The following is a 23,816-nucleotide window of genomic DNA, read 5'->3' as shown; positions in this document are numbered from 1 at the left end:
TTTATTTAGGTTGCCTGTAATTATTACCAATATAATATAAAAGAATCAATGAACTTTTTCTATGAAAGGCCAAAGAGTAAGTAGTTTAGGCTTTGCGATCCACATACTGACCCTAACACATCTTTGTTTTCTACAACCTTTCAAAAAGATAAAAATCGCACTCAGTTCATAAACTTTACAAAAACAACCTAAGGCTAGATTTAGTTCATGAAACAGAAGATAAGAACTTCAGTGGTATTTCAGAATATGAACTTGGGCTAAAGTTCTAAAAATAAAAATGTCAAAGAACATATTTCCTCAGATTTAAGTCCTCATTATTTATAATTACCGATCATGTTTGGTCAGACTTAAAATGTAAGGATAATCATCTAAAAATACTTGTAGGAAATAATGAAAGTTCTGAGCCCCAGTAAATTATGTTATTATGAGTATAGAAAGTAAAAATACTAAAATTTACACAATATAGGCATAAAGGCCTACATTTCTTCCTTCCAAAAAAATAAATCTTTCTTCATTCAAGTATCATTAATTATTAAGGAACAGAGCTCATCTATAGGTAGGTTAATAAATCAGTATTCCTCATTGATTTATATACTGTATTTTTACTAACAACTGCTGACCAATTAATATGACACTCAAGAAGTTCTTGCATTAATATTAATTTATTTTATAGTAGAAGTTATATAACATGCTTAAATTCTTATTTTTTTATAAACAAGCAGTTTTATAAGCTCCTTTTTAATTTCCCTCCCACTCCCAAGTAAAAAGAGAAGAAGAGCTATAAAACGAATATAAAAATGCACTTACTTCCAGATTTACAAACAAGTGGGGTTATTTCATCTAGTGGGTGCAGCATGCTGAACATAGTGGGTAAAGGTTCTCTAGTGAGATAAATACGTATTAGTTAAACACTGACACAAGATGACTGGGTTTGTGCATGAATTTTACACTTTTCCTTAGAAAGGAGTTCTCCAGATTACAAAAGGTAGGAATCTACTACCTCAAAAAATAATCATCCAAGCTTTTTACATAGTACCTTGTATCTCATTCCTAGAAATCTCTCTTCTTACAGTAATTTTATACATACACAGAGTGAAACCAGGGAATATCTGCAAGCAGTAATCTCATTGCATCACAGAACCCACAGTTTTGGGCATAAGGTCATCTTTTCTTTTTGACTCTCTTGGTGGCTGTGTGTCTTTTTCAGGTAAGAATGACATTTAGCCTCCTACACCTGCTTACAAAGGGTACATTTATGAAGAAATATTTCACACAAATGAAATTCTTGTTTTTAAAAGCAGCAATTTTTTAAAAAGGAGGGGAAAAGACTATTCAAAACAGATTAAAATTAATACACCATTTCCTCAAAATTTAGTGTCTATCACACTATGACTGGTACTATTATGTTCCTGCTTTCAATGAACTCACAATTTAGAGGGAGACAAGGTAAACACACCACCAATAAGCTTCTACCATTTACTATGTACCCAATACACACAGTACTACTCTCTGACAAAACTTACATATATTTAGCTTTTTTAACCTTCACGTAAATCCTAACAGATCAATGATAGTATTTCTGTAACAGATGAGGAACCTGAAGCTAAGAATCTCTAATGATTTACCCAATGTAGCACCATGAAAATATGGAGCTAAGAATTCAATCTTATTAATATTAAACAACTTAGGCCAGGGATTTAGCTCAGTTGTGCCGCCTCCTGCCTCACAGGCGCAAGGACCCAAGTTCGATTTCCAGTACCAAAAAATACATACATACATATACACACATATATAAAACTTGATTTTTCAATTAACTATGGGGGAGGGAAGAACTACAGATAGTTAATTGTCAAATGAATACAGCTTGTAAATGCATGGTACTGAGATCTAACAGAACTTTTAGGTTAATAATGTTACCTCAAAAACAACACTAAAAAAGCCCAGGTAATAATATTCTGAACTGAATGAGTACCTGGGTGGACCTGGAGGTACCTCATGGGAAGAAGTGCTTCGTTCGAACAACAATCCATATTTAGTGGGCCAAACATTCGCAACCTACCAGGCAAAAGGACACAAACAGAGAGAGGTAAAAAAACCTATACTTGCTTAATAAAATGTTTTTAGGAAACATGTCAGAACATTGTATTTTCTTTCAATTCAAGAGTTTTATGAGGTAAAGTGATAATTATTTTTTAAAACTTAGCTCTAACAAGCAACTCTAAGATAAAATCTAGGAAGAGAAGTTCAATTGAAACTCCCACCAGTGGCTAGTATCAGTATCAAAATAATGTAATACAATTTTTACAATAGTGCTAGGCATTAAAAAGATGATAAGCAGCAAGAAAGAGACTAGGACTGTTCATATGTCTTACTTAATAGAACCCCCCCACCTCTTTTTTTGCAATACTGGGGATTAAACTTGGAGCTTTTACTGAGCTACATCCCTAGCCTATGTGCAGGTACAAGTTTCCTATGATGAATGTTATCATTATATATCTAAAATAGACCAATAAATGTTTTGCAAAACAAAATTCTTGATTACAAGACTTAAGAAACTAAGCCATTTCACTGAAACCAATTAGTTTAAGAAAGCTATAAGTTTAAGTTTATAATAAGTTTAAGAACACACAAAAAAATTTAAAACATCCAAGTTTACCTGAAATGGTAAAGAAGCTATATAATCCTTTCCTTCTATGCTATGCATGTTTATACATGAACTTTGCAATATACATATGCATTTTTCTACTTCATGGCTACCTGAAAACAAAGAGTACAAAAAGATTTATGGGATTTTTCCCCCCTAAAGAGCTCAATCCTAACAGTACAAATTCTTTAATACACAATATAAAAAGCACTTAGGTTAAGCCACTATTATTAGTATCTACTTTGAATGGAAAAAAAAAGTTGAGATAAACATTTAGAATTATCATAAAAGGAATAATACTTCAGGGCCGGGGATTTAGCTCAGTGGTGCCACCGCCTGCCTCAGAAGTGTAAGGTCCTGAGTTTGATCCTGGGGAACACCCCCCACAAAAAAAAAGAAAGAAAGAAAATTTCAAACACTTACCGTAGGACTTTTCAGACTTATCTTGTGATATAATGAAGTCACACCACAATGCCTAAAATCCAAACAAAATGCTCACCTAAGAAAATTGCATCGAAATAAGTCTTAACTAACACCCTCACCACAATACACTTCCATAACTTCTACCTCATCCCAAACAGAAACTCTGTGCCATTTACTTAACAGTAAATTTCGCCCTACCCCAGCCTGTCCATCCCACTGCCTCTATAAATTTGCCTATGCTAGGCACCTCACAGAAGTAGAGTTATATATCTGTCCCATAGTGGCTGCTTTAATTCACTTAATATATTTCAAGATTCATCATGTTGTACCATGTGTCAGTATTTTGTTCTTTTTTAAACTTAAATAATATGCCACTGTTTGCATATACCACACTTTGCTCATCCATTAATCTGCCGGGTTGCACCTAGTGGTTATTGTGAATAATGCTATGAACACTGGTATACAAGTTTTATCTCTTTAGTTCATTTCCGGTTCTTTTGTGTATATATGGTACGACCCGAACTTATGAACATTTCAGTTGTGAACTTTCACAGATAGGAACAGATCCTGCATTACAATCATTCATAGATGCAAATCATCAAAGTAGCTCACATGTCTCCTGGACACTGTCACAGGTGTACTGCTGTGTGCTTACTGTACAGTGAGATAGGGTACAGTAGTACAGCGCTCAACCAGAGCCCAGGATGTCTGAAATAAGAGGAAAAGCAGTGGTGATGTGGAGGGGACTGCTAGGAGGCTCAAAACAATGTACATTGTATATCTGTGTCAAAGGTATGTAAGACTCACTTTGTCAGACTTACCAATGAATCTGACTTACAAACTGGAATGGAAGTTATTCGTAAGTTGGAGACTTATTGTACCTAGAAGTGGAACTTCTGAATCATACAGTCATCTTACATATAACCTTTTGAAAAGGTTCAAAGCTGTTTTCCACAGCAGCTTTCTTATATTCTGAACAACTACTGCAGGGTTGTAATTTCTGACAATCTCACCAATACCTGTTTTGGGTTCTTTTTGTTTTTTGTATTTTGTTTTTTTTAAGTAATAGTCAACCTAATGGTTATGATATGGTATCTCACTGCACTTGAAATTCTGAATTTGCCTAATGATCTGGTATGTTGAGCATCTCTTGATGTACTAATTAGCTATTTGTACAATTTCTTTAGAGTAATGTTTATTGAAGTCTTCTGGCCCATTTCTGAATTGGGTTGGCTTTTTATCATTTGGTTGGAGGAGTTTTTTTTTTTTTTTTTTGGTTTTTTGAGACAGGGTCTCACTATGTAGTTGAGACTGACCTGGAACTCACTATGTAGCTCAGGCTGGTCTCGAACTCACAGCAATCCTCCTGCCTCAGCCTCCCGAGTGCTGGGATTACAGGCATGCGGGACCATGCCCAGCAGTGGTTGGAGAAGTTTTTAACAGCAGCACTCTAGCAAATAAGAATTCATGAAGAAAACATGCATTGAAGCTGTACTCCAATCTCAAATTTCCAAATTCTACACTGCATCTATTATAGTTTCATTTCCCTTTTAATGCCAGGTCTCTCAGTTTCTAAAGTTAAATATATATCTCTTTATAACCCTGATATATTAAAGGATCATGAACTCCTTTCATATACTGCACAATTTTGTCTCTTCAAACAAATCTTCAACAGAACTACCAATCTTTCAACAGAACTACCAAAAAAGTGTCCTTGACAATGCCCCCAACTACAAAACTGATCTCATTCCATTTTAAAACCTTTGGTATGCTCCCCTCTGCATACAGTTTAAAACCCAAATTCCTTGGTTTACATATGAGGCCCTTCAGTTTGGACCTACTCAGTACCCATTTGGGTCTGTCCACACTCTCAACCTCTGTGCAACCATTCTGAACTAGGCAAAAGTCTCATTTCTCCATAAACCTTTCTGCTACAATTCCTTCTGCTTAAAATGCTTGTTTTACCAATTTCCAATTCAAAATAGCATCTTCACTGAAAACCCATCCTTCAGTACTCTGTCCTTTGGCCACACTGCAGACACACTGTTCTTATATAACCCACAAAAAAAGCATTTTATCTGCTGATTTGTCTACCTTTCTAGGCCACAGAAGCCTTTCAGCGCCAAAAACTGTATATTCTTCTTTGTAGCCCCAGTACCCAGCACAATACTGAAGCATAACACTTAACACTAGTCGGATAAATCAAAGAATGAATAAATGGAATCTGAGTCACACATCCCTGGTATCATTATCTTTCTCTAAATTAGCAAGAACACTAACAATGTATTTTCTAAACCAAAGGACTGAAATTCTAAATCTTATGATTACATGTAAAAACAGTGGTAATTCAAGATTTAGAATAAAGGAGGTAACTAAATATCTATGGAACTTAGTAAATAGGCAATTATTCCTTAGAAAAATGAAGATGGGAACATATAAGCAAAGAACTATTTGGTTATCATCAAATCCATTTTCCCCTTCTATACTAATTACATGGGATAGATGGGGAAAATGCTATCTTCAAGATCACTGGCTTCAACACTCCTAGACAAAAAATGGTTTCATATCTGTTTTCAAAATTTCAAATAATTCAGTTTTTCCTTTTCAGTGCATACAGTACTATGCGTATCAGGAAATATGTAAGGGAAGTGGGAGCACTATCCAAATACAAAGGTTTTAGCATTTATATATAAGGAAAGTAGTATTAGTCAAAGCTTCCAAAAACCTCTTGTCAACAGCCTATCCTCTAATTCACCTACTATAAATGCACTTGTTTTTTCCCCTAATTTTTTATCCAAAAACCTTTCAATAAGACAGGTAAATACAATCCTAGCACTTGAGAGGCTGAAGCAGGAGGATCGCTGTGAGTTCCAGGCCAGCCTGGGTTACCTAGTAAGTTCAATGCCAGCCTGGACTACACAGAAAGACCTTGTCTCAAAAAATAAAAAACAAAACCAAAAAAGTGAATACAGGGAATATCTGTTTCACAACAATCCAACAGTCACTTATATTTTACCATATCTGTTTATGTGTTGCACTTGTGGGATTGAGGAGGAGGTTGCTGACTATCTGTAAACTAACTAATTTATTTATTTAGCAGTACTGGGAATTTTAAACTCAGGGTCTTTGCACTGATTTACATTCCCAGCCTCTTTACTTTTTATTTGAAGAAAGGATCTCACTGGCTTGAACTTGCAGTTCTCCTTCTTCAGTTACCCAGAGTGCTGAGTTTACAGGTTTATGTCACACCTGGCCTCTACTTGTAGATAAATTGCACATATATCATCACACTTTAACATGTATTTCCTAAAAATAAAGACACTGTCCTATAAAACCACAGAACTATCATCCTAAGAAAAAATATCGCGTAATATCCAATCCTTTTTCAGTTTTCCTAATTTCTCATCAAACATGTCTTTTTATAGCCAGTTTTCTAGAACCAAGAGTCAATCAATGTTCATTTTACAAAGCTGAAACATATCGTACTTGGTGGTGTCAGTTCTGCTCTCCTTTCATCAAATTTTTGATTCTCCATAACTTTTTTTAAAGAGATCAGAATGCAGACTCTCCAATATTCTGGACTTGTCTACTTATTAATTTCCTTATAGTTTTTTTTCTTTAAACTTTTTATTATGGCAAAGTAACACAAGAAGACAATAAATTCCCATCAGCCAGTTTTAACCTTTATAAACCTTCAGCCATCCTAACTCATCTAGACCTCCAACCCACTCATCTCATGTTATTTTACATGATCTTCTAGTCCTCAAAGTTCCTATAAACAGGAAAGCTAGGTCTAAAAATTCAGGTTAAGCATTTCTGGAAAGAAAATGTAGTGGATGACATCATATACTTGATTCTGTGTTACATCTGAAGGTACACAGCAGTCCTGCAAGAACTCAATCACTCAGCTGAGGTGAAGATAAAAAGGTAACTCCAAAGCAGAGGTACCTTAGTTCCTTCACATGTATCAAGTTACACAGTGCCACACTGTGCCATACCGCCACCTTGTGTCATGGTGATATACTCTTCATGCAAGAATGTTAGTAACAATTTACAATCTTTCTGGAATCAATTATCACACAAGAAGTTATAAAACAGACTCTATTCCTTCTATATTTATGAGTATTAGCGGACATTCTTCTTCAAGTAAGAGTTTTCTTTCATCAAATGGAGAGGAACTGCATGTGTTCCTGAAGACATAGCAAGTGCTTAATTCCTTCCCTCTAATTACCAATTTTGTGAAAAGAGGTGTAACAGTCAACTGCAATGGCAGGAAATTGTTCCTTTTCTTTATCTGATTATTGCTATGAGCCCAACAATTTTTATTTAATATCTTGTAATCAATTATAATAGTCATGTGTTGAAAAATATTTCTGCATCCCTAACACCTTATACATTTTTGTTGACAATAACAATTGAAGTACTCAGCAGTGGCATTAGCAAAGAAAGGACAGAGTAAAGAAAACAAAAATATATAAAATAAAATTCTTATTGTCCTGCTATTACCTTCACTGCAATATTAATATATACACCCAGCTGCACAGATTTTTTTTTTTTTTTTTTTTTTTTTTTTTTTTTAGTTTTCATTTTTGGTTTTTTGAGACAGGGTCTCACTGTGTAGTTGAGAGTGACTTGGAACTCACTATGTAGCCCAGGCTGGTCTCGAACTCACAGCGATCCTCCTGCCTCAGCCTCCCGATTGCTGGGATTATAGGCATGTGCAACCACACCCAGCTTTGCACAGATGTTTATACTATATTTTATTATTTCTGCTAAATTTTAAAACAAAAGATTTTTTAAAATTGTATTAAATAGTTCACGTAATGTTGAAATGCAGATCTACTCACCTGTTGAACTGCACTGTCGACTGTAAATGCTTTATAAACTGCCAGTGCCTGGCTTTTACTTCCTTTGCTCCAGATCACCATATTTCCAGCCACATAGAGCTCTTCATCATAGTCCACTTCTTCTCCAATTTCACTTACACCTTTCCTTAATTGCCAACTTTCCTTAAAAATTAACATATAGAAGATATGTTCAAGTATTCTTTTTTTATTTTTCAATAGTCTGAATCCAAGATTTATTTGCCTGTGATAAGACTTAATCCGAGTCACACTCTTAGGAGGTCTGGTGTATTGACCAGCAGAATACAGTATATGGGTAAATTATATCTTAGATGATTTCCAGGAACAAGAATGCTCTACAGTAAGTGTTTTATATCTCTATGTTACCCTGCCAAAAATACAAATAAAACTTGTATCTATGGATCAAAAATGAAATCACACATTTGGGAGATTCAAAAATCATACTAGGAGCATGCAGGAGGCAGACAGGGGACAGCGAAGTACAGGTGAGGATTGCTGGGAGAGTTCTGTACCCTGCAGAAGACTTCTCTGCTTCACAGCTGCATATATATTCACCTTCCTTCTCTTACCCCAACCATAAAATAAGTGGAAGAAAGAAAGATCTCAATTTCTAACTAATGTATATACATTCCAATCATATCCCAAAGGGGTATGAAAATTTAATAATGCAGGAGGGAGCTGGAGGTGTAGCTAAGTGGTAGAGCATTTGCTTAGCACTCAGCAACACCCTGGGTTGGATCACCAGCACTGGGGAAAACAAAAAGACAGGAGGGACTGACTTTGCAAGCACCTCATCCCTTTATTTAAGAACTACTACTCTACCTTCTCACATGACATTTCTTTCCTCCTCTAAAAATATGTGTTTTTCAGCAGGGACCATCTCTAATCTCTGCCATTTAATTAAATGAACATAAAATCTGGTCCCTACATATGAAGCAAAGGAAAAGATGTTTAAAATCAACCATTATCATAGTACAGAACCTGACTCTCATTACAAAGCCACAAGTCTGAACAAGCAGCTAAGACTTTGTAATTGTGAACTCATTATTTTAGTACTGACTGAAATTACCAAACTTTAACCTTTATCCTAGAAGTAGTATCAAACTCATTTCTGAGTTACATCTGTTTAGCCCTAAATTAAAAGTAAATTATATAATTCTATGTTTCAAAAATAAAATGAAATCTTAATAGAACCTTCTGTTTCTCGTGAATTGTAACCTCCTGAAGGGATCCCACCAAGCCAGCAGCACCATCAGAAGACCATAATTCAGAGGCCGGCTGTAGTTGGCGAAGCTGAAGGTTCAAAGCATTAGGGTGGTGCTTGCAATGGTCTCGACCAAAAGGAACAAATTCCTGCAAATCCCCGGCTGCAATCATTGTTGCCCTTTCTTCATAGAAGTTCGACATGGGTTCCAAATATCAACATTATTTCTGTATAAATTGAAACACATTCTGATCAGCTTCTAAAGTCCAATCAAAACCATTTCATTACGACAGAGATGTGAATGAACTATAGGAGAAATATGTCCATACACTTTCCACACATTTCTATATATACAGGTGGAGATAGCAGGCTTTGCCTCTGATACATCTACGTTTTGAAAATCGATTTCATGGACTCATATTTAAGCGGTAATCCTAAAACACAGAAATTGAAAAACATCATTTAAGATAAATGGGGTTAACTAAATTTTACTTAGATTTCTCTTTTAAGGTCTTTTTTGTTTGTTTGTTTGTTTTGGACCAGGATCAAACTCAGGACCTTATGCTTGCTTTGCAGCAGGCAGTGAAACCACTGAGCTAAATCCCCGGCCCTCTCTTAAGGTCTTTTTAGGTGTTTTCTTTGTTGCACAAACACCTCGAAGCCTCTGTAGTTCCTAGGTAGACCTCAAAGTTATTTCACTGTAAATTAAATGTTATTAATTAAATGTAATTAATTAAACAGTTCAACTTGAGACAACTAAAAAAGTACCTTGTAAAACTTACAAAAAGTTCAAAATTCAGCTGGGCCTCCCATATTTTATTCAACAAGATTCAAGTATTTTAAAACTTCTGATTTCAACTTGTGTCATAAAAGTTTGTAACGATATTCTCCTACCACTTAAGGGAAAACTACAGAATTAATTTTAGTACTATTTTCACAGTACAATATCTTTTGTACTGATTAAGGAGAAATATTTTTATGGTACCCCAAAAATTTATAAATGTGTCATTATTATGAGCAAACTAAACAGCTACACACGCCGGTACTAAATTAACGTGCCGTAAATCAAAATGTCAATACTGACTGCTAGGAACAAGCACTATCCTGTCAAAAACAGGAAACCCAAATTCATATAAGGAACCTTAAGTGGAGTCCCCACCAAAAGGCAGAGCTTCCCCAGGTTCTTTACAGCTGAGCCTCTGCAAACCTGCTCAGAGACTGCGGGACTAGAAGGTGGGGCCCTACATGGGACGTCGTGCCTGGCTCTGAGACCAGTATCCTACCCCGAAAAGCCCAGCCTGCAGGCCAGAAGCCGGCTCGGCTATGCAGGCGCTCAGGCCCCGCCCCCGGTTCCCGCCCCTCCAGATCTCCGGGCTCCAACTGGCCTCCGACACAAATGAACATCTAGGGAAGCGCAAGAGACCACCCAGCGCTGTGGGCCGGCACGCACCTGTATGACTCGGGACGCGGCCGGCGCAGCTAGCCCCTGCTGCTCCCCGGAGGCGCGGGGACCTAGTGGCAGATCGGTCGCGATGACTCCTCGGGCGCCACAGCTTCTCATCCCCTCTCCCTCCCTTATTCCGGAGGAAGAATGGACAGGAGCAACCGCAAACTGCTACCGACAGTCAAGCGTGCAAGACGTTCAAATGGACGCGTCCATCTTTGTTTTCCCGTGCTGCCTCGCGGCAGGGCGGTGTCCCGCTGCCCTGGCGCCTGCGCAGTTGCGGGAAGGCTGCGCAGACTACAGTTGATCCGGGTTCTTCTCACTTTCTGGGCACTGCCCGGGTTCTACAAGGGGAAGTGGAATCTGCTGAAGTCGGTACAGTGACTGAACCTCCCATGCATCCTCGTCTTTCCAGATCGTGTCCTTAAGTCCTTAACTGCTTCCTAAGTTAGGTGGCTTCTGGCTGGTTTCGCCTCAGCCCCTTCACCCAAGTGGAAATAGATTCCAAAGGAAAGGGCGAGGGAGGAAGCTTGATTTTTTTCTGTGTGGTGCACGCTGATGTCCCGCTGTAAAGTTGAAAGGTGTGGGTATGTGCAGCTTCCTGAGTTCACAGACACTTCCTCAGGCCACTCACGATTAAAGACACAGGTGCATACACCCTTCCCTGCTTGTGGGTTCACCTGTACAGCACTACACCTGTAAGACCTAGGATACAGATGCTCTTCGTTTTAACGACCTCCCTGTTTAACTACTGTTCGGACTTAAAACTGGCTACTTAGGACTTGCCATTGTTCTGTACATCTTCTTACAGCCTCAATGTCTTCTTTTGTACAGTACACATACTGTATCTTTTGTACAGTGCTTTCATTTTTGCTGATTGTACAATATTGTATGTAGTTTGATGTTTTGTCATACATCACAGTACTGTATTTAAGAGTTATGCACATAAGAGCAAAGTTGGTGTTTCCTTTATTACTACAACCTTTGTGACTCAACACACATCTATTATATTATTCTGTGGATCAGGAGTTCAAGCATGACATATGGGGCTACTTCTTCATACCTCACAAGGCTGCAGATCAATGTCCAGCCCAGGTCCTGATGGGTTCACTGCTGAATTTTACAAGACATGTAGAGAAGAACTACTGCCACTACTATTTAAACTTTTCAATGAAATTGAAAAGGAAGCAATACTTCTAAATTCATTCCTGGAAGCAAGTATCACTTTGATTCCCACCCCAGGAAAAGACCGAACTAAAAAACAGAACTACAGGCCAATCTCCTTAATGAATATAGATGCAAAAATCCTGAATAAGATACTAGCAAACAGAATACAGAGGATCATCAAGAGAATCATACATACTGACCAAGTCAGATTTATACCAGGGATGCAAGGATGGTTCAACATACGTAAGTCAATAAATGTAATACACTATATTAACAAAGTCAAGGACAAAAACCATATGATCCTCTCAATAGATGCAGAAAAAGCATTTGACAAAATTCAACACCCATTCATTATAAAAACCCTGCAAAAAATTGGAATAGATGGTCTATATCTCAACTTAATAAAGACTATCTATGAAAAACCAACAGCCAACATCATATTAAAAGGCGAAAAACTGAAAACCTTTACGTTAAAATCAGGAATAAGACAAGGATGCCCACTATCACCACTCCTCTTCAATATAGTTCTGGAAACATTAGCCATAGCAATTAGATAAGAGAAAGAAATTAAAGCAATAAAGATAGGAAAGGAAGAAGTTAAACTGTCATTATTTGCTGATGATATGATACTCTACATTGAAGACCAAAAAAACCTCCACCAAAAGACTTCTAGACTTAATTGACACTTTTAGCAGAGTAGCTGGATACAAGGTCAACACCCCAAAATCAATAGCCACCTTGTACACAAATAACAGACTCACTGAGAGAGAAATTAGGGAAACAATTCCTTTCACAATAGCATCCAAAAAAATGAAGTATCTGGGAATCAATCTAATGAAAGAAGCAAAATACCTTTACACCGAAAACTACAGCACTCTGAAAAAAGGGATCGAAGAGGATATAAAAAAATGGAAAGATATCCCCTGCTCCTGGGTAGGAAGAATCAACATAATGAAAATGGCCATACTATCAAAACTGCTATACAGATTCAATGCAATGCTAATTGAAATTCCAACACTATATTTCACAGAACTAGAAAAAACAATCCAAAAATTCATTTGGAATCAGAAGAGACCCAGAATAGCAAAAGCCATACGAGGCAACAGAGACATGGCAGTGGGTATAATAATAACCAATTTGAAACTATACTACAAAGCCACTGTGATAAAAACATCATGGTGCTGGCAAGGAAACAGACCTGAGGATCAGTGGAACAGATTGGAAGATAGAAAAACAACTGCAAAACTCCAGCTTCATTCAGCTACGTTATCTTTGAAAAAGGAACCAACTATCCTCACTGGAGGCAAGATAGCCTCTTTAATAAATGGTGTTGGAAAAAGTGGATTTCAACCTGCCAAAGATTAAAACTAGACCCTTACTTTCACCATGCACTAAACTAAAATCCAAGTGGATTAAAGATCTAATTATTAAAACAGAAACACTAAACTTGCTGGAAGATAAGTTAGGCAGAACTCTTGAAGACATTGGCATAGGAAAAGACTTTATGAACAGATCCTCAGTAGCACAGGAACTAGCAGAAAGAACAACTGGGATCTCATCTTATTAAAAAGCTTCTGCACTGCAAAAGAAACCATCAACAGAACTAAAAGACAACCTACAATGTGGGAAGGAATTTTTACCAGCTGGTCCTCAGACAAAGGACTATTATCCAGAATATATAAAGAACTGAAAATCAGCCCCCCCATATAAAAACCCGATTCAAAAATGGGCATCTGAAATGAACAGACATTTCTCAGACAAAGAAGTAAAAGCAGCAAGTAAATATATGAAAAAATGTTCCACATCACTGGTCATTCGAGAGATGCAGATGAAAACAACACTGAGATTCCACCTCACCCTACAAAGAATGGGTGCTATCAAGAAATCAGACAATAACAAATGTTGGTGGGGTTGTGGAGAGAAAGCAACCCTTCTCCATTGTTGGTGGGTGTGCAGACTAGTGCAACCACTATGGAAATCAATATAGAGATACCTCAAAGAGGTGGGACTAGAGGTTTCATTTGACCCAGCCATCCCTCTGCTGGGTATCATTCCAAAAAACTTAAAAGAATCATATCACAGTGACATATGCACACCTATGTTTATAGCGGCACAGTTTGTAATAGCTAAATCTTGGAAACAGCCCTTTTGCCCATCAGTTGGAAACTGGATAAAGAAGATGTGCTTTTTCTATAAAATGGAATACTACTCAGCCATAAAGAATGAGAAATTAGATTCATTCATAGAAAAATGGATACATATTGAGGATATACTCCTAAGTGAAATAAATAAGTCACACATGTGTAAATACCAAATAGTTTCTCTGCTGTGAAAAACTATAATAGTACATAAGAACCTAATGAGATAATTGGCAATGAAATAGGAAGAAAAGGGCTAAAGGTGTAGGGAAAGTGGGAAGGGTAGGGGAAAGGTAATAAGGGAAAAGAAAAAAATATGAGAAAATGAAAAAATGGAAATAAAGTGTTTGTAAATGGGTAGGGGAGAAGAGGGTGAAGGGAGGGGAGAAGAGGGTGAAGTGAGGGCAGGGACAAGGGGAGAAAAATGAGAACCAAGACCTGTCATGTAAAGGTACAAGATCCCAATAATGAATGTAACTGTACTGTATCCCTAAACTGTACCAATAAATTCAATGAGGGGAAAAGAGGAAAGTAGTTTAAAAAATAAAAACAAGTTGCTGGGCATGGTGTCTCACACCTGTAATCTCAGCAATCTGAGAGGCTAAAGTAGAATGATTACAAAATTCAAGCCCAACTTGAGCAATTTAGCAACTTCATGAGATCTTTAAAGCTTGTCTCAAAACAAATAAATAAAGAGATTGCTGGTGATACAGCTTAGTAAGAAGGCCCGGATCAATTCTGAGTAAAGAAAAAGACAAAGATTTCTGGAATGACATATTCAGGAAAGTGCAATTGACTTTTCTGAAATGATGTCTTTGAATAGAGATTTACTCTAATGAAGAGTTGAGGGCTGAATTAGAAGCCTGAGAAAACACAGCTAAACAAACCAGAAAAATTACTAATTAATTCCAGAGGAAAAAACAATACATAAAAGGAAAAGTAACAAACTTGGTGCCCTCATGAAACCAAGTCCAAGATGTACAGTTAAGCTACAGTAATCTAGCAAGTAGGTTATAGGAGAAGGGAAAGCACAAAGATTCTAGGAGCATGTAGATTTGAGAAACAGAAATACAACTAATTAGGCCAGGGATTTAGCTCAGCGGTTCAGTGGCCTGCCTTGCAAGGGCAAGGACCCGAGTTCGATCCCCGGTACCAAAAAAAAAAGAAAGAAAAAGAAAGAAAGAAATACAACTAATTGCATCAAGTGCAGTTTCCCAATCAATTATAAATTAGTTCCGTTGCCCAGTAAACCATGGCATGTGGATTTCTATGCTTCTCATGCTGCTCTTCAGCGTGCTAAATGGAGTCTCCTACAACCATTGTCTGTTCCCCCTTCATTGCTGGACACTCATGCCTTCAATACGCGCTGATGATAGATTCTTCAAAGCACTGCCTCAGCACTCCAGTGAACTCCATTGTCTAGGTACTCACACATCCCAGTGGTTGCTCAGCATAGTAAACAAAGCATCTTATCTATACCTTCTGAGGTTTCCAAAAGTTGCAAGGACTACACACAAATTCTTGCGGTTTGTTATTCACTCCCCCCACTCCCATGCAGTTGCCTATATAGTGCAATATTTGTAATTTCTGTAGGTGGTTGACTGTGATGATCACAGTCTTTTAAAGGCAACTTGATTTTGCTTTTCCTCCCACTTACACATAAATTATCTAAGCTGGATACCAGTGCTTCCAATCTGTTTTTCAGTATCTGATGTGAAGTTCCATATGTGCTCCATCATCACACACTAAAAACTACAAGAACTTGGCCTTCTGGTGTGACCTCACGGTTGAACATGTCGTACAGTGTTCCCAGACTCTCAGTTCCATACCAGCCACAACCAAGACTCTTGGTTCCATAACACATTATGATGAGAAACAATGGAACCTCCTCTGTGTGTTTCAGTGTGAAAACATACACCATCTCAGTTTTCTAACAAACTGTAATGTTTAGATATTTGCATTTCTCATACTTTTTCCAGGGAACTAGGAGGATTCTCTTACATCTACAATAGCATTTCCCCAAGAAACCACAAAAGTTCAACAATTGTCTTCCATATATTTTTCAATACACCAAGGGGCATCTTTATATTGTACTATCCAATTTCTAATAGGATGGGACTTAGGAGCTGGAGATGTAGTTCAGTGGTGCCATGTCTGCCAGGCAAGTGCAAGGTCCTAAATTCAAACCCACACCAAAAAAAAAAAAAAAAAAAAGTGCAAGTTAGATAATTTTACTTCCAGTCACTGATGGAGTCTTTCACTTGTACCATTTCATTTTGTAACAACCTCAAAAGTTAATGTACTATGAGGATTAATTCCAGCAGGCCTAGAATTAGCCTAACCTGTTTTGCCAAAGTTCCTGCATGATACTGACCTCTGGCCAACAGCATGAATCATATTGATTAATAATGTTGCTTTTTAATCATGGGTCTGAGGAGATTCAGGGAGATTTGTACCAGCTTCTTGACATTGTTTACTGAAAACAGTGAGACAGACGATTTGTACCTGGTCTCAGTGAAACCCCCAGACAGCTCTGCAGTTGAGCCTGGCTATGGGTTCCTGCATGATACTGACCTCTGGCCAACAGCATGAATCATATTGATTAATAATGTTGCTTTTTAATCATGGGTCTGAGGAGATTCAGGGAGATTTGTACCAGCTTCTTGACATTGTTTACTGAAAACAGTGAGACAGACGATTTGTACCTGGTCTCAGTGAAACCCCCAGACAGCTCTGCAGTTGAGCCTGGCTATGGTCTAGGAATAGGGGGAAGGTATTGTAATGCAGTGTAGACAATGTATCTAAAAGTGTACCTGGACTTAGTACAATTTTCCTACACATGTTGTATGTTCTTTGGCCTCTTAGTCTGGTTTCCAATATATTATAATTAACTTTTAAGGTCTTATACATGAGTCTGATGCTAGAAAAATGAAATGGAGTGGGGGAGGGAATTGAGATGTGTTATATACATGTATCAATCCCTATAGTGAATGTAATTATGTATTGCAACTATATGTAATAAAAGTAGAAAAAAAAGAATAAAAGGGAAAGACCCAGAAGTCTGTAGATGGCCATAGCAAGCAGGGATGGTACAATCTGATGATATAAGATCCAAACCAGACTTTGAGAAGAGGGACAGAGAATGGTTTTAAGGTAGCAGGGAGAGCTCCCCCTCCAGGCTGAAGGATAGGAAGAAATAGGAGTTCACTAAAGGAAATCAGGGTGCAATTATTGGAGGTGTGTAGCGTGGATGCTGGGTAAGTGAAAGCTACAGTGTTCCAGCCTTCACTGGTACTGCAGTCCATGAGCCAGAGGTTCCCTGATGGAACTGCCATGCACTGTCTCAGTGATACGTCCCAGGCATTTGTCTTCTACCTGGAATTGAGCAGGTGTTCAGTCTATTTCTGAGCAGTGGTGATGAACAAATGGTTCTCTGCCACTGACACTACAATAAGGCCATTCTGTGGTGCACAATCACTCACAGAGTATCTTGAGGTCAATCTAGATGGTAGTTAATCTGCACCACATTAAAGTGGATTGAGGATAGCTGTGAATTGAGGGTCCACATGGCTGCAGAAGTTAATTATAGGCTACAACTGTGGGACGAAGTGCAGGGGACAGTGGTTAGGAAGACAAAGGAGAGCAGGTTGTGGGTTTAGAATGGCACTGTTAAAGACCAAATAGGTATCATCTTACATGTGATCTGCCATGCTCCCACCAGGGCCTTTAATTGAAAATCTCGAGTCCTGTCACTGGTGCATGGAACATGCTTGAGGCACAGATTGTGGTCATAATTCCACTTTATTTTGGTTGTGGTCCTTCTATACTTCAGTCAGTGCAGATGATCTTCCTTAGCCCCCAGATGAACACTGCTACAAGCCCTCAACACTCCCGGTTTTCCTTAGATAATAATAGTCAGAGCTCCTGCTTGCAACATACAACTTCAAGCTGATCCAAGAAAGACTGCATCAGAGTATGAGTTCCAGGTGAACACTGCTCAATCGAAAGTACACAAACAGGCCAGGGATTTAGCTCAGTGACCTTGCAAGCACCAAGGTCTTGAGTTCTATTCCCAGTACCAAAAAGAAAAATGAAAGTGCACAAATATAGCTTGTTTTTATATTTATAGGCAGAGAGCCTATAAATACAGAAATACTTGTATAATATGGGGTCTAACACTTTTTTTATTTCCTCTTCACATTTCCCTTCACATATTTCAATCACTTGAATAACTAGGGATATTAACTTGCAGTGTCATTTGGATACATGGTAAGTGTGAAATTAAAACTATAGGTGCAATATCCCATATTTTAGTTCACTTTGGTATTTTCAGATTTTTTTAAACAGCGCTGCAAATTCTTTGACCCTTGAGTCATCAGGAGTTGGAGTCTGTGGTTCTCATGAGGATAGGATTGTGACTGCTTCCACCAAGAAAATATGGTCAAGCGGAGACATATGACCCCAAGGGTAGGTCATAAAAGTTCATGCCACTTCCACTTTCTTCACGAGGATGCTTACTCTTAGAGCCCTGAGCTGCTCTGCAAGACTTCCAACTACAGAGAAGCTGCCATAGACAAGCCTTATTTACATGGGGCAACCTACAACCTTTGTCTCCAACTCTCAGAGTAGGCATCAGCTCCGGGTGTGAATGAACCTTCACAGCAGGGGGTGCCAGAGCTATATCATATGCCTTCGTGAATCACATAATCTCTGTCACAACTAACTCTGCTGTGATAGCACAAAAGCACCCATAGATGAAACCCACATGAATGGCTGTGGTCCCAGGGTCATTCATGTACAGAAACAGGCCATAGACTCAAGCTCTGCTTTGCTGACCTCAGCTTTAGATGATTCTAGGTGTCTGCCATTTGAGCCTAAGGTCCCAGGAGAGAAAGAGAGCAAAGACCATGCAGCTCCCTGTGCTCTGTTCAAATCTATGACTCACAAAAATCCATGAGTCTAATGGCCTATGTTTTATATCCACTATATTTGGGATGGCATGTCACACAATTATAGACAGCTAAGTTAGCAAGAATATTATAGGCAGTCAGACAGGGCTTGGCCCACAAGAGGGTCAGGGCAAAGGTAAAAACACATTACAACTGTGGCTGGAGGCACATCTGTTGGAGGTCAGGCCTCAAGACAGACAGAATGACCAGACCTAAGATAAGTGGCAACACCTGGTCTAATGAAATCTAGATAGACATCAGTCACCTGATGGGTGACCAAGACCCTTGAACTCATCCCTTTCTGGAAAGTTCTTTGTTCCTTCCATGTACACTTGCCTCCCCATTGGATCAAAGTTACCTAAGTGACTATACTTATAATCTTGTGGGTTGATCATAGTTGCAACCCACATTATAACCACATGGTTGTGCTCTATAAAATTTCCCCTGAGAAGTGGGGTCCTTGGAAGCCCACTTTCAGGCCCCTGCTGCCTCTCAGGAGCTGTACCCTTCCCCCTCAATAAATATTTCCTACTCTTAACCTCTGTTGTTCCTAGAATTCATTCTTCCATTTTAGAGAACACAAACTTAGTGTATCAGACATCTAACAGGTTGGGATACATAATATTTCCCTTATATCATATTTAGAGGTCCTGATATTATTTCCTATATCAATTCATCAATAGAGTACTAGAACAGTACTGTACAAGGCAGGCCTCAATTAAAAACTCAGACACCTGTAGCCAGGTACAGAAGCACACTCTGGTAGTACCAGCTATTGGGGAGATTGAGTCAAGAGGGTCACTTGAGCCCAGGAATTCAAGGCCAGCCTGGGCAATGTAGTGAGACCTCATCTGTAAAAAGCAGAAAGCATTCCTGCCCCACTCAGGCAATGGTGGCGGTGACTGAGCAGAAGTCCAACCATGATTGCTCATGGGGTCCAAATCAGCTCAGGGTGACAGTGAGTCCCCAACTATAACCCTAACCCAGCAGCTGGTCCTCCAGGACCTGTGGGAAGCCAAGCTATGGCTGATCAATGCCTGCACCCTCTACCAGGCTGACATTGACATCTATATGAGACATACACCAGTGGGCAGAATGCAAACCAGATCACTGCTGGGAGGCTGATCTATGATGTGTTTGTGAGCTCTCCCCAAGATCAGCCCATGTTATGGACACAGGGAGCTGGATGATCTTTGCTCTCTTTCTCCCCTGGGACCTTAGGCTCAGATGGCTGACACCTAGAATCATCTAAAGCTGAGGTCAGCAAAGCAGAGCTTGAGTCTATGGCCTGATTCTGTACATGAATGTCCCTGGGACCACAGCCATTCATGTGAGTTTCATCTACTGGGTACTTTTTAAAGCTGAGGTCAGCAAAGCAGAGCTTGAGTCTATGGCCTGTTTCTGTACATGAATGTCCCTGGGACCACAGCCATTCATGTGAGTTTCATCTACTGGGTACTTTCGTGGTACAGAGAGAAGTCAGCATTATTCTGTCAGCATTTAGGAATGATTTACAGGATAAACAAACCCAATTTTAAGGAGTTAATCTGAAACTCTTCCTGGGTGATCCAGTAGGAACTGTTACTAAAGGTTACAGAACAATGCTTCAACACATTGGACAGATAGGAAAATGGATACATATTGAGGATATACTCCTAAGTGAAATAAATAAGTCACACATGTGTAAATACCAAATAGTTTCTCTGGTGTGAAAAACTATAATAGTACATAAGATTCTAATGAGATAATTGACAATGTGAAATAGGAAAAGGGCTAAAGGTGTAGGGAAAGGTGTAGGTTTTTGAGACACTTCCCTGAAATAGTGGTGCAAATGGGTTTGGCCTCAAGGAGGTGCTATTAGAAGCTGAAATGCTTGAAGAGCAAGAATCTCTGTTAACTGCTTTAGAAAATTATTTCTTTGTGCTGTAGTTCCTCTAATAATCAATAATCATGAACAAAACAGCTGAATTTTTATATCAACTATGTTACTGGGTCTATTCAAATAGAAAAATCTGTATTAAGGTCGCAAGATACATCTGATTTAACATCACCCAGCAAACTTAGCTCCCAAAAGTATGTAAAGAAGGACTGACTGAAAAATCATCCCAGATATGGACCCTTCGGAGAACTTCAGTAAGATATTTGAATGTTATTGGAATGAGACATGAATGGGAGATGAACAAAGGAAGAGGAAGCTCTAGTGATATAGTGTATAGAATGAAGGATATCTTCCGATACATAAAGATGGATAATGAAGTGCATGCTACACATAAAAGCCAAGTGGTTCATTACACTAACTTGGTCTTCTTCATGAATGCATTCCAGTATGTCAATAGCACAGAGCCACCTTCCTTCCAAGATTCTAGTGCTCTAAACCAAGGTCCACTGGTTCTTCTTGATGATGTATCAAGTATATATGATAATGTGGAAACTGACTGTAATACAGTAATAAACACATACAGAAAAAAGGAAACTACAGTAGTTGATAGAAGAGAAAAAAACACACGAGTTCAGATGATGATGATTCAGCAAAAGGAAAAAAATCCATTACATTTAGTCACTAAAGCAAAACTCACTAAATCTATTAAGTATTAGAAAGCTTTAAATTGGGCAGGAAAAGATGGGACTTGCTCTATTCCCTAGAATTCCTTGACAAAGAACTCACAAAAATTTGTCTGCCATGGAAGATGGATACTTGGCAATGGTTAAGAATCTCTCCCACTGATAGGATTACCTATCAGGGCCCATATAAAAAGGCAACAGGCAGCCTGCATCATTTGGCAGCTCTCCAAGGATCACTTTCTCAGCCACAAGTGCCAGACAGGGGACCTTGGAGCATCTAAGGACATCATTCAGCTGGTGATGTGCCACTTTGCTCTGGGGGAGTACAGGATAACAAGTGAGAATGTCATTGACCTGATGTGCTACATGGTACTACCCATTCGGGATGGAGGCAAATCCCAGAAAGAATCTTCAAGAGCAAAGCCCAAGATTACAAAAAGTTTTGATCTGAAGCTTCTGCCCTGTGCCAGTAAAGCTATTCTCCATACTATCTGTATTTGGTGTTGGTCTGTTTTAAGCTTAGAGCTGTCACGGACAACTGAGATGACATGGCTTTGGGACACATGCTCAATGTGCTTTGTCAAGAGTGCCAGCGGGACAGAATCTTTTCTTGAAATCTGTCAATAAGATTTTCCATCAAGGAAACTTCCAGTATGAGCATTTTTTCAGTCATGTTACAAACGTTGGTACGCTGGAGGGATTTGCCTACTTGAGAACATGGTAAAGTAGTCTCTGTGGTATTCTGAGAGAAGACACACAGCAGCCATGAGTGCCATTTTTACAGCTCTCAAAAAGAAGCCACCTGGGCCAGGGATTCAGCTCAGTTGTTCCGTCACCTGCCTTACAAGTGCAAGGACAAGAGTTCGATCCCCCTACCAAAAGAAAAGAAAAAAAGAAACCACCTGAGAGTTCCAACCCCTTGATCCCTTGGTTCTTAAAAAGTAGTTCCTAAGAGTCTGAGAAGTCTGAGAAGACTCTTTTTAAGAGTCACGTTTTGCATATTTTTGTAAAACAAGAAAATCAAACTGCTTTGTAAATAAAATTCATCATAAAGTTTGAAAAAACCAAAAGCATTCTTAAGGTGCCAGAGTATCTGGCCTATGTGAGCATCAGCAAGGAACTCCACAGAGAGTTTCTGAGATGGCCGGATGATCTTGTTCATGGGCAACTGTACCCTGAATGCAAGATGTCACCACGGTGTGACCCAAGGCTTGGTGCCCGGCCTTGGGATTCTTTCTGGAGCAGGGACAGGAGGCCTTGTGAGAAGCCCTTAGGAAGCGATTTGGGGGCCAGGGATTTAGTTCAGTGGTTCCACCACCTGCCTCGCAAGCACAAGGACCCAAGTTTCATCCCTGAGGCAGTTTGATATCCCTGTTTGTGAGAGAGTGCTGCAAGGCAGTTTCTCCTCTTCCAAACTTCCCTTGAGTGTAAAATTTCCATCCCAGCTCCATCTGCTCCTTCGCCAGGGATACAGCTGCGGGCTCCTTCGTCCTCACAGCTCATAAGGTCTGTTCATCTGGTCCCTCTAGTCGGGGTCATGCCACACCGTGGGACCTAGATGCGAAGAGCTGACACCAAGCTGATTTTTGCTTCTGCTCTGTTTAAGTGATAAATCTTTTTTTCTCCTTATAGCCAAATCAGGAAGTAGCTGCGGCACAGGGGTCAAAGGACTGCTTGAAGAAGCCAGCGTGTCAGAGAGGAAAAAGGACAGGGTCACTTAGGACCGTGTAAGCCACCAGCAGGATTTTACCTCTTAGGAAGAGAGAAAACTGGCCGCTGAAGTTAGGAGGGTTTGAGCAGAAGAATGACACCATCCGGCTGAAATGCCTTCATTGTAAATGCGCTTCCTTTAAGAAAGTTGTGTAACTGTAAGGTATTGTTGCGGTTATTAGTAAAGGTGCATATCTGTTGTGATTCACTTTCTCCCCTGCTGCTTTATCGGACCGGATCCTCCACACAGGCTGTGGACTTTCATTCCTGCTCTCCATTTTTGTCACTGACACTCTTTTCCTTCCAAGAGTTTCACTTCTTTCGACTTGTTTTTGGCAAGTGGTGAAGAAGAGTTCTTTCTAGGAATCCTGCTCTGGCGGTAGTGAGCCCCTCCACGCTCCTCGGTCCCCTCGGTCTGGGTTTCCTGGAGGTGCTCAGAGAGGAGCGAAAGGGGTGCGGGATCAGAGGGCCGAGTTGTGCCCAGGGTACCAACTAAGGAACGTCGCTGCCAGGGTTTCCCTAGTCGGCAAAGCCCACGGGTCTGGGGCTTCCTCGGCGTCCTCCACTCACCGCCTTCCCGCCCCCAGCCCTTTCCGAGTGGGACGCCAGGCCTGCCCCAGGCCAGGGCCTCCCCGCCCTCCACCTCCGCCCCGCCCGTTCCCTTCCTCCTCGCCTCCTTGTGGGACCAGCCTCGGAGCGGGGCCGTCCCT

The 23,816-nt window shown here is 39.5% G+C and overlaps 1 protein-coding gene and 1 pseudogene across 2 annotated transcripts in view; one reads left to right on the top strand and one right to left on the bottom strand.

Annotated features, from left to right (window-relative positions):
• The window catches only part of Anapc1 (anaphase promoting complex subunit 1), an 82,108-nt gene extending 71,291 nt beyond the window's left edge, over positions 1-10,817 (bottom strand). The window contains exons 1-7 of one of the 2 annotated variants that reach the window (XM_010638180.3): positions 10,587-10,817; positions 9,127-9,363; positions 7,915-8,076; positions 3,068-3,119; positions 2,657-2,757; positions 1,973-2,055; positions 808-881 (exon numbers count right to left, since the gene is read on the bottom strand). In XM_010638180.3, the coding sequence (XP_010636482.1) occupies positions 808-881; positions 1,973-2,055; positions 2,657-2,757; positions 3,068-3,119; positions 7,915-8,076; positions 9,127-9,339 (685 nt within the window). In that variant the 5' untranslated portion in view covers positions 9,340-9,363; positions 10,587-10,817. Of the gene's footprint in view, positions 1-807; positions 882-1,972; positions 2,056-2,656; positions 2,758-3,067; positions 3,120-3,679; positions 3,776-7,914; positions 8,077-9,126; positions 9,364-10,586 lie in introns of those variants that run through there. The other variant, XM_033761684.1, reaches the window with a different exon arrangement.
• An 8,947-nt stretch (positions 10,818-19,764) lies between these two features.
• Positions 19,765-23,127, top strand: LOC104872042 (annotated as a pseudogene).
• The last annotated feature ends 689 nt before the right edge of the window (positions 23,128-23,816 follow it).

Source organism: Fukomys damarensis, unplaced genomic scaffold (assembly GCF_012274545.1).
Source record: "Fukomys damarensis isolate Sample0158 unplaced genomic scaffold, DMR_v1.0_HiC HiC_scaffold_9, whole genome shotgun sequence".
In the NCBI taxonomy this organism is placed as follows: Eukaryota; Metazoa; Chordata; class Mammalia; order Rodentia; family Bathyergidae; genus Fukomys; species Fukomys damarensis.
Note: the sequence above shows the minus strand (reverse complement) of the source record. Positions and strands in the feature narration are given on the sequence as shown.